The 11,247-nt window shown below is 48.1% G+C and overlaps 1 protein-coding gene across 1 annotated transcript in view; it reads right to left on the minus strand.

Annotated features, from left to right (window-relative positions):
* C18H16orf70 (chromosome 18 C16orf70 homolog) overlaps nucleotides 1-9,321 on the minus strand; it is a 37,033-nt gene extending 27,712 nt beyond the window's left edge. The window contains exons 1-2 of the mRNA XM_031657974.1: nucleotides 9,196-9,321; nucleotides 8,956-9,076 (exon numbers count right to left, since the gene is read on the minus strand). Coding sequence (XP_031513834.1) covers nucleotides 8,956-9,019 — 64 coding nt within the window. The 5' untranslated portion in view covers nucleotides 9,020-9,076; nucleotides 9,196-9,321. The remainder of the gene's footprint in view (nucleotides 1-8,955; nucleotides 9,077-9,195) is intronic.
* Nucleotides 9,322-11,247: the final 1,926 nt, after the last annotated feature.

Genomic DNA, 11,247 nt, shown 5'->3' on the forward strand with positions numbered 1-11,247 from the left:
TCCCTGGGCCACAATGGAAGAAGAATTGTCTTGAGTCACACATAAAAGAGACTAACACTAATGATAGTTAATAAGCTTTAAAAAAATAAAAATGTAAAATGTAAAAAAGGTCCATGCATCTTTTTTTTTTTTTTTTTTTTTGAGGCGGAGTCTCGCTCTGTCACCCAGGCTGGAGTGCAGTGGCGCGATCTCGGCTCACTGCAAGCTCCGCCTCCCGGGTTCCCGCCATTCTCCTGCCTCAGCCTCCCGAGTAGCTGGGACTACAGGCGCCGCCACCACGCCCGGCTAGTTTTTTGTATTTTTAGTAGAGACGGGGTTTCACCGTGTTAGCCAGGATGGTCTCGATCTCCCGACCTCGTGATCCGCCCGTCTCGGCCTCCCAAAGTGCTGGGATTACAGGCTTGAGCCACCGCGCCCGGCCTTTTTTTTTTTTTTTAAGATGGAGTTTTGCTCTGTTGCCCAGGTTGAGTGCAGTGGCATGATCTTGGATCACTGCAACCTCCGCCTCTCAGGTTCAAGCATTTCTCCTGCCTCAGCCTCCCGGGTAGCTGGGGCTGGGACTACAAGTGTAGCCACCTCACCCAGCTAACTTTTTTTTTTTTTTTTTTTTTTTTTTTACTTGGGGTCAGGAGTTCGAAACCAGCCTGGCCAACATGGTGAAACGCTGTCTCTACTAAAAATACAAAAATTAGCTGAGCGTGGTGGTACACGCCTATAGGACCAGCTACTCAGAAGGCTGAGGCAGGAGAATCACTTGAACCTGGAAGGCAGAGGTGGCAGTGAACCAAGATCATGCCATTGCACCCCCAGCCTAGGTGACAGATCGAGACTCTGTCTCAAAAAAAAAAAAAAAAAAAAAAAAAAAATTGTGACAGGGGCTGGGTGCAGTGGCTCACGCGAACCTGTAATCCCAGCACTTTGGGAGGCCAAGGTGGGTGGATCGCTTAAGCTCGGCAGTTCGAGACCAGCCTGGGCAACAGGATGAAACGCTGTTTCTACAAAAAATCAAAAAAATTAGCCAGGCAGCCGGGCACAGTGGCTCACGCCTGTAATCCCAGCACTTTGGGAGGCCGAGGCGGGCAGATCACAAGGTCAGGAGATCCAGACCATCCTGGCTAACATGGCGAAACCCTGTCTCTGCTGAAAAAAACAAACAAACAGAAAAAAAACAAAAACAAAAAATTAGCCGGGCGTGGTGGTGGGTGCCTGTAGTCCTGTAGCTACTTGGGAGGCTGAGACAGCAGAATGGCATGAACCTGGGAGGCAGAGCTTGCAGTGAGCCAAGATTGCACCACTGCACTCCAGCCTGGGTTACAGAGTGAGACTCTACCTCAAAAAAAAAAAAAAAAAAAAAAAATAGCCAGGCATGATGGTGTGCCCCTGTAGTCCCAGCTACTCAAGAGGCTGAGGTGAAAGGATGTCTTGAGCTTGGGAGGTGGAGGCTGTACTCTGGCCTGGGTGACAGATCCAGGTGCTGCCTCAGGAGGGAAAAAAAAAAAAAAGCGACAGGGTGAGGCATTCCTGAATATCTAACTCTTAACACTTGGTTCTTTAACTCATGGCCCATTATAAGCAGATTTACATATGCCTCCAGTTTAAGTAATCCAAATTCCAATGACATCTCCAACATTCTAAGGACTCACCGAGACCATCAAAAAGTTTGTTTCCAGGCTGGGTGCGGTGGCTCACGCCTGTAATCCCAGCACTTTGGGAGGCTGAGGCGGGCGGATCACGAGGTCAGGAGTTTGAGATCAGCCTGGCCAGCTTGGTGAAACCCCGTTTCTACTAAAAATACAAAAAAAAAAAAAAAAAAAAAAATTCAGCTGGGCATGGTGGTGCGTGCCTGTAGTCCCAGCTACTCGGGAAGCTGAATCAGGAGAATTGCTTAAATCTGGCAGGCAGAGGTTGCAGTGAGCTGAGATCCCACCACTGCACTCCAACCTTGGTGACAGAGTGAGACTCCATCTCAAAAACAAAAACAAACAAACAAAAAAATTGTTTCCAGAGTCCATTATAATTTAAACAAGTAGAAACACACATAGAGACAGGTCCTGGACAATCAAAAAACAAAGACTAATAGTTAAATGAATTCGAAAACAGTGTGTCTGCTGTTCACCACTCTCTGGATGCCTTGTACCCTGCTCAGAGCTAACCACCCAGTGACTGGTTTTGTTTCGTTTTGTTTTGAGACAGAATCTCACTCTGTCACCCAGGCTGGAGTGCAGTGGTACAATCTTGGCTCACTGAAACCTCTGTCTCCTAGGCTCAAGAGATCCTCCCACCTCAGCCTCCCAAGTAGCTGGGACTACAGGCATGTGCCACCACAACTGGCTAATTTTCAAATTTTTGGTAGGGAAGAGGTCTCACTGTGTTGTCCAGACTGGTCTTGAACTCCTGGGCTCATGTAATCCTCCCACCTCCGCTTTCTAAAGTGCTAGAATTACAGGTGTGAGCCACCACACCTGGCCAATCCAGTGACTGTTGAATAAATATTTACTGAGTGGGACTGATGGATTGTAGGATGGGTGACAAGAGAAAGGAAGGAAAAGGGACCATGGCCTCATCCGATGGCAGCCAGTTCACATTTAAATCAGTTGGTCTCCAGGTCAAAGAGATGAGATGTGCAAAAAAGAGCTTACAAATGAAAAATTAATTAGAAGGTAAAAAGCTCATGGCTCATCTCATTTAAACAAACAACCTGATTCTGCCCTCATCTGAGAGGCCATTCTTCATTTGAAGAAAGTTGAAGGCAATCATCGCAAGGCTGACTTATAATCTTTTTTTTTTTTTTTTTTTTTTTGAGACGGAGTCTCGCGCTGTGTCACCCAGGCTGGAGTGCAGTGGCGCGATCTCGGCTCACTGCAAGCTCCGCCTCCCAGGTTCAGGCCATTCTCCTGCCTCAGCCTCCGAGTAGCTGGGACTACAGGCGCCCGCCACCACGCCCGGCTAGTTTTTTGTATTTTTAGTAGAGACGGGGTTTCACCATGTTAGCCAGGATGGTCTCGATCTCCTGACCTCGTGATCCGCCCGCCTCGGCCTCCCAAAGTGCTGGGATTACAGGCTTGAGCCACCGCGCCCGGCCTGACTTATAATCTTTAAAAAAGTACTTTTCAGTCTTTCATAGCATAAAACCTGGCACATAGTAGGGACTCAATAAATGTTTGAGAATATGAACAAGCTGGATACATCCCTCACCTTTGCCATTCCTAAATGGAGGAACATCTATGCTGTCGATCCCAGGAGGAATGGACAAACATCCATGTGCAGAAGACAGACAAGCTCAGTCAGTTAGATGTCAAGAAAGAGGAAGGCTGCATGCTTTCTCTGATCCACATGGCCAGTCTCTTTCTTTTTCTTTTTTCCAAAGAGACAGGGTCTTGCTATGCCACCAAGGCTGGTCTCAAACTCCTGAGCTCAAGCTATCCTCCCGTCTCGGCCTCTCAAAATGCTGGGATTATAGACCTGAGCCACCGCTCCCAGCCCATGCCAGTTTCTTGAGGGAGGATTCCACTTACCACATCAAAGGATGTCTCAGCATCTTAGGATCCTGAGTCACCCAAGAAGAAACTCACCCAGAGCAGATGAAGCAGCCATGATGACTGGTCATCACACAGCTACTGGTAAAGGAGGGCTACGAAAGATCTCTAAAGAGAACTAACTATATGAATGGCAAAGAAACAGGAGCACTATCCCAGCTCTAACAGAATGGTCAGCCTTCTAAACCGCACAAATCTTTGTCTCACAGATCTCATCACTTGCCTGCTTATAACCTCTCAATGGAAGGGCTTCCCATTGCAGGCAGATAAAACCCAAACAACATGTCATCACCAAAGGCCCTGAATATTCTGGATCTTAGCCATCTACATCTTCTTTTCACCGTTCACCCTTTGTTACTTGCATACATCAAGCTCTTTCTCACCTCAGGCCTTTGAATTAGCTCTTGTTGCTGCTGGAATCTGGAATGTTCTACCCAAAGCTGGCTCTTGTTTGCACTTTAGGTCTTGGTCACACCTCACTTCCCTAACCGCCTTATTCAATGAAGTCTCTCATACCATTTATTTGTTAGTCTCCCTTATATCCTCACAGAGGTAGGACCTTGTCTGTCTTGTTCACCTCAATACCTCCCAGCACCCAATCACTGTGCCAGGCACAACTGTCGGTGGTCATGCACATCTGTGAAACAAAGCAATTAGGTGAACACTTAGGTCCTATACCATGAATCCTGTTGACCACCCTCCTTCTCTGGAACTCCTATTGTCTCTCCACCAATACTACTCTCCTCTAACTTTTCCAAGTCTCTCCAATGGGCTATGTTTCTTCTGCTCATCCCTGGTTCAATTAACCACCCAGTTTCTGACTCATATCTCCATCTATTTTCTATATACATCTAAAGGCAAATAAACGTCAACAGATTAAAAGTGATCTTTTCATCTTCTCTGTATTCTAGGTCTCAATATGTATGTCCAACATCTAACAGAGTTTCTCAAGTCAAAAACCTCTAGATTTCTCCTCCTTCCCCACCTTGCCAAATCCAGTTCTTCCTAAACCAATGCCCACAATACACTTCACTAATACATATCCTCTTTTCCACAGATTTGCACAGATTCCAGCACAAAGTATCCTTGATAGTATCCCAGGCAGCTAAAACCAAACAGAATTGGGACTATGGGAAATCCATTTTCTTCTTCTACCAGTACATCATGCTCTAATTATAATACCAAATTGCTTATAGTTCCCTGCACACATCATTTATCTTTTCTCCTGTGTTTTTCTTTTCCTCTTTCACTTGACTAGAAGATTTCCAGCTCCTGTTGGTTGGCAGGAAGCCTTCTCTTAACTCCTACGTCAGGTTAAGTCCCTTCTTCCCCTCCACAGTACCCTATACATCTTCTACTTGATTATAATAAAATGAACTATTTCTATAATCCTTCTCTATCACTAGACTAAGTTCTTCAGGGAATAAGATCATTTTTAAAAAAATTTTTATTTATTTTTTATTTAAATAGAGACAGGGTCTCACTATGTTACCCAGGCTGGTCTCAAACTCTTGGCTCAAGTGATTCCCCCACCTCAGCCTCCTAAAGTGCTGGGATTACAAGCATGAGTCACTGTGCACTGTTTATTACTTAATATTCAATGTTTGTAAGCAATTCACAGAGGTAGATGATGCCTTCAACACACTGAGCCTTCAGTCTCTGTGGAACAAGGTAATCTCGGAGAAGGTATTTTCTCCACTGACCCTTTAAATCTACCTTTTTTAGTCCCTTTCAAGACTAATTTCAAAAACAAATTCAGAGACTTGCCTCTGCATCAATACATTCTGCAACTCTCATCGAAAACATTTCAGGGCCCAGCACAAACGCTCACGCCTATAATCCCAGCACTTTGGGAGGCCGAGGCAGGAGGATCACTTGAGGTCAGGAGTTCGAGACCAGCCTGGTAAACACTGTGAAACTCCATCTCTACTAAAAGTAAAAAATTAGCTAGTGGCACACATCTATAATTGCAAGAGGCAGAGGCTGCAGTGAGCCGAGATCGCGCCACTGCACTCCGCCTGGGCGACAGAGTAAGACTTTGTCTCAAAAAAAAAAAAAAAAGAAGAAAAAAAAAACCATTTCAAATCTGCACTGCCTTTACTCCACCACTGGTCAAACCATCAGTGACATTCACATTCACAGAGATTCTGCTTGGCCCAGGTTTTCCTGTCCCTGTGTTGCTGGCATTTCCCTAATCATCCAACATTATACCACCAGGAAGGCAGCCAAGGAGCTGCCAGGATGCAGCTTGCCATTGTGATGCCAGGCAGATAATTGCATCTGCAATTGCACAGACTCCAATAAGAAACCTGGTGACAAAGTTGAGTCCACTCTCAGAAGGACAGAGCCGTGGGAAGCAGGAAATGCCTGTTTGCCAATTTTTATTTATCATCTCTCTCTCTGAACCTGTCCCTCACCTGGCAAAAAGAGATAACAACACCTATCTTACAAGCTTGTGGTGGCAAGAGGTAAGTTCTTCCTGGTTCACTAGCCTAGGCATGTAATTCTAAAACAGATTCCCTTCTGAGACCAATCCCTACCTAACAGCCCCAAATGTAGTTTGGATGTGTTCAGGGGTGGGGAGGAGATTGAAAGAGGTGGAAAATGACTTTCCTGATTGAAAGGGGTGGAAAATGACTGACAAAGTTAAATGACCACCATCTCTCCGGCAGACACCATGTAAAAATGAATTTTAAGACCCACGGGAATCATGAAGGCTCTGGGTCAGTCTATGAGCTTTCCCCTAAAATTTAATTCTGGACCTAATATACAGAAATGCCCTTCTCACTGTTTTTGGTTGCTGTTTAGACAGTTTGAAAGAACTATGTAAATCCTTGATTCCTGGGAAACTACCAGAGCTAGGTGTCAGGGTTAGGGTGTCAAAACAACAGCTCCGAGAGAAGCCTTGCTCTCTCACTCAGTTTTCTGGAAATCCTGATCTCAATTAATATCCTAGTTAACTTTTTTTTTTTTTGGTCTCTTTGAGACAGGGTCTCCCTCTGTCACCTAGGATCATGCCCAGTGGTGTGACCATGACCCATGGCAGCCTTGACCTCCCAGCCTCAAGTGATCCTTCCATCTCAGCCTCCCGAGTAGTTGAGACTACAGGCCTGACTAATCTAATTTTTTTTTTTTTTTTTTGTAGAAACGAGGTCTCACCATGTTGCCTAGGCTGGTCTTGAACTCCTGGCTTCAAGCCATCCTCCTGTCTCAGCTTCCCAAAGTGTTGGGATTACAGCCATGAGTTACTGCACCCAGTCCCTAGCCACTACTTTTGACCAAGGGACTCTGAATGCTTGTACCACCAAGAGATCCACAACCTAGTCACACTATCAAGCACAGTTTGAAGCTATGGCTGTGGTTTTTACCCAGCCCTGGGAGGATCTTGCTTGGGTAGAAGCTGTCAAGGAGAGGGGAGGAAAGGAGTTAACTAAAAGCCAGACAGCATTAGCATGGTATCACTAGCCTCCCAACTAAGCTGTTAGTGCTTCACAAAAGAATGAAGCATTTCGTACCAGCTAATATTTTGGAAAGAACTCTGCAGGAGTGGTGTAAGTTATGAAAGAATTTGACCAAGACCCCTAAATTAAACCGGCTTTTATGGTTGGGCACGGTGGCTGACACCTGTAATCCTAGCACTTTGGGAGGCCAAGGCAGATCACTTGAGGTCAGGAGTTCAAGACCAGCCTAGCCAACATGGTGAAACCTGGTCTCCACTAAAAATACAAAAATTAGCCAGGCATGGTGGCAGATACCTGTAATCCCAGCTACTAGTCAGGAGGCTGAGGCAGGAGAATTGCTTGAACCTGGGAGGCAGAGGTTGCATTGAGCTGATATTGTGCCACTGCACTCCAACCTGGGCAACAGAGTGAGACTGTCTTTTTTTTTTTTTTTTTTTTTTGAGACGGAGTCTCGCTCTGTCGCCCAGGCTGGAGTGCAGTGGCCGGATCTCAGCTCACTGCAAGCTCCGCCTCCCGGGTTCACGCCATTCTCCTGCCTCAGCCTCCCGACTTAAAACAGAACACCAACAACAAAAACTGGCTCTTACAACACACAGGATGTATGTAGCCACTAAGTATCAGCAGGGCCCTACCAGCAATCTGTACCACCTGGTTTCTCCAATACACTGTCTCCACAGAATTGAGTCTTCCAGAGTCAAGGATAATATATAATCCAATGAAGCAGCTGATTTAGTCCAGTAGCTCACATTAGAGTGATTAAAGCTCAGGCCTGCATAAACAAACAGCACCAACACCTACCCCCACCCCCTTTTCTTAGTGCTGGAACATCAAAGTAAACACACAGGGGTTACTGAATACAAACATCCTTGTACACATAAAAGCAGTGATGTTGGGAATGGAGAGGGTGAAGGGAGAAAGCTGGGCCAGCAAACCCCAAACGACCAAACTGCATCTTTTAGAAACTAAATGTTACGTCCCCCTAACTCCTATTTCATCCAACCTTCACCTGTCACAACTGAGGTCTGGGTTTAGGATTACATCATCCGATACAGACTACATTTCAAAAGAGAGGGAAGCGGGGCCGGGTGCAGTGGTACACGCCTGTAATCCCAGCATTTTGGGAGGCCGAGGTGGCCGGATCACGAGGTCAGGAATTCGAAACCAGCCAGCCTGGTCAACATGGTGAAACCTCGTCTCTACTAAAAATACAAAAATTAGCCGGGTGTGGCGGCGCGTGCCTGTAATCCTAGCTACTGGGGAGGCTGAGGCAGGAGAATCGCTTGAACCCACGAGGCGTTAAGTTGCAGTGAGGCAACATCGCGCCACTGCACTCCAGCCTGGGCAACAGAGCCAGATTTCGTCTCAAAAAAAAAAAAAAAAAAAGACAGGGAAGCAAGTCAGCTGTTCCTTTAACACACACAAACTCAACTCCCTTGACCAGAGCCCCAACATCTGATCATGGGTTCCAAACTTAGGTTTCCTATCCAAAAAAGGGGAAGGAAGCCACAGCCCAGAAAAGCAGTGGGAGCCAGACCACAGGCCACAGTGGTGATCAGAGGGATCAGCCACTTCTCAGCCATTATTTAGTCTGTAAAATGGAAATGGGAATAACAATAGTACTTATCCTCAGGCGCCGGCGAAGGGTACTAGAGAGAATTACGTTCAAAAAGAGCAGGGCCGGGCATTAGGCATTTGGGGAGAGCCAGCTATTATTGTCTTTACTACTACTGTCCCACCGTCCCAGAAGAGACCCTGCTGAGACCCGAGATGAGCAACTGACAGGCAAATCGGGCCACTTGGAGCGGGTGTCTAGTGCCTGGAGCTCGGACAGCCGAGAGGACGAAAGAGGTGAGGAGCTGCGGGCGCAGGGGCGTGAGAGACTGAGAACAGAGGTGGGAAGAGCCCAGAAGAAAACAAGGATCAGCGAATGGGGTCCTGACAGAGGACCCCAAACTCACCCAGCGTGAATTCCCATTGCTCGTTCCCCAGAGAGCGTTCGGGCACCACCTCCAAGTCCAGCATTGGTTCGGCTCGCCTGGCCCGGGCGGCCTCCGTGCAGCAGCGCAGACTGGACCCGAGCTGAGGAGACAAAGCAGCGGCTGACAGGCCGCCCCCGCCGGCCCGCCGCAGCCCCACTTTCCACCTCCTCCCCCGCGGCAGGGGCGGCGGCACCGGCCCAACGCCACACCTCACCTCACCTCACTTCACTTCACCTGCAGCACAAGCGACGGTGGGGGCTACGGCGGCGGCGGGAGCGACTGCAGTAAAAGTGGCGTGCCGGGCCGTAAAGCGCGGGGAGGGCCGGCGAAGGCGGGAGTGCCAGCGCGGGGGAGGAGCCTGAGGCGGAGCCGCGCACGCGCAAACTCCGGGTTCCACCGCGGTTGCTGAGGAGGCTGAGCCGGGCAGGGCTGTGACGTCCGCAACCATCGGGGCTCTAGGAGCGAGGAGTCCGGTACTTCGTGAGCCCCTATATCCGTGCACCACAGCACACACACGTCACATATCTACACAAAGAACGGTTCACCACACAACACACACGTCACACAGCTGCACAACACCCGTCTGCAGTCCACACACACATCCGACTCACATTGACTGGTCGCAGAAGGCAAGTACAGAGGGCACGCTGAGGCCCAACTGGAGGGAGGACGCGGAGTCCCTAAGCCTTACGGCCCCCACCGTCTCCGCTGGGGCTGGAGGTGACGCTGGCCGCAGCAGCTTTTAGTTGTTCAGGAATGACGTCCCCACCCGGTCGCCCCTGGGGCAGGAGTCGAACCGAGTGAGGACTGTGGGCGTTAAGGGTTGGAATTGGTTAGGGGAGAGGACTCGGTAGAAGGGGAAGGGGCCGGGCCAGGCCTTCCTGCTGACCACATCCAAATGTGCGCAGTCCCCCGGGACCAGGATCCGAAGCCGCCCGCAGCAGCGTGGACCAAAGCTGTGGGGTCTTGACCAACCCCTATGGCACTTTCTGTGTCACAGTTTTCCTAATCTGCAAGGGAAAGGAAGGTTCCTCTAGCCAAGCCTTCACGGAGGCAGTTTCTGGGTTCTCACAACCAACCTGAGACGCGAGATTATACCGACTTTATGCAGGCGAATACATGAGGCCCAGAGAGGGTTAAAGACCCAAGGCTCCTTGGTTCTAGGCGGCAGAACCCAAGTCCTTTCCATTACATTGCCCCGGAAGGTTTTCAGCAGGGGAGAGTGGCATACTAAATTCTCAAACTGGCTTGATACTAGTTTATCTTGGGAGGCTCTATCAAAATTTGAAATCGCTGTTTGATAAACTACATAGAGAAGGTTGTCCACTGCAGCACTGTATGCCAAAACAACAGAACTGGGTCACTGAGATGTCCAGTAGGAAAGTGGATAAATAAACCCTGAGATATATAATTAGACATGTTTTTAAAGGTGAATGCTGAGAACAGTGCTCACAGCTGTAATCCCAGCACTTTGGGAGAATGAGGTGGGAGGATTGGTTGAGCCCAGGAGTTGAGACCACCTGGGTAACATAGCAAGACCCAGTCTCTATTAAAAAAAAAAAAAATTAGCTGGTGTGGTGGCAGTAGGTTGGGCCACAGTAGTCCTAGCTACTCAGGAGGCTGAGAGGTGGGAGCATAGCTTGAGGATAGCTGCAGTGAGCTGTGATTATTGAGCCCTGGGGCTTCAGCCTGGATGACAGAGCGAGATCCTGTCTCTAAATAAATAAATAAATAATAAAAAGTGAAGTAGGTCTCTATGTTGATGTGGAAGGAATTCCAAGAGAAAAAAGTCAGATGCGGAAGTATGCATACTATGACCCCCCCCCACCGCCGCTTTTTTTCTGTAAAAACAAAAATAAACATTTGCTGTACCAAAAAGGAAGAACATTTCTGGAAAAATAAAACATTGTCAATCATACCTAATAGAGTGGCAGAGGACAGGAATCAGGGGGTCATTATTCCTTACCATGACAAGCATTAAAGATATGTTTAGAAAAAGCCTAGTTGAGGCCAGGCGCAGTGGCTCACACTTGTAATCCCAGCACTTTGGGAGGCCAAGGCGGGCGGATCACGAGGTCAGGAGATCAAGACTATCCTGTCTAACACGGTGAAACCCCGTCTCTACTAAAAACACAAAAACAAAATTAGCCGGGCGTGGTGGCGGCACCTGTAGTCCCAGCTACTCGGGAGGCTGAGGCAGAATAAGTGAACCCAGGGCCCGGAGCTTGCTGTGAGCTGAGATCTAGCCACTGTAAGTCATCCCTGGGCAAC

This window comes from Papio anubis, chromosome 18, assembly GCF_008728515.1.
Source record: "Papio anubis isolate 15944 chromosome 18, Panubis1.0, whole genome shotgun sequence".
In the NCBI taxonomy this organism is placed as follows: Eukaryota; Metazoa; Chordata; class Mammalia; order Primates; family Cercopithecidae; genus Papio; species Papio anubis.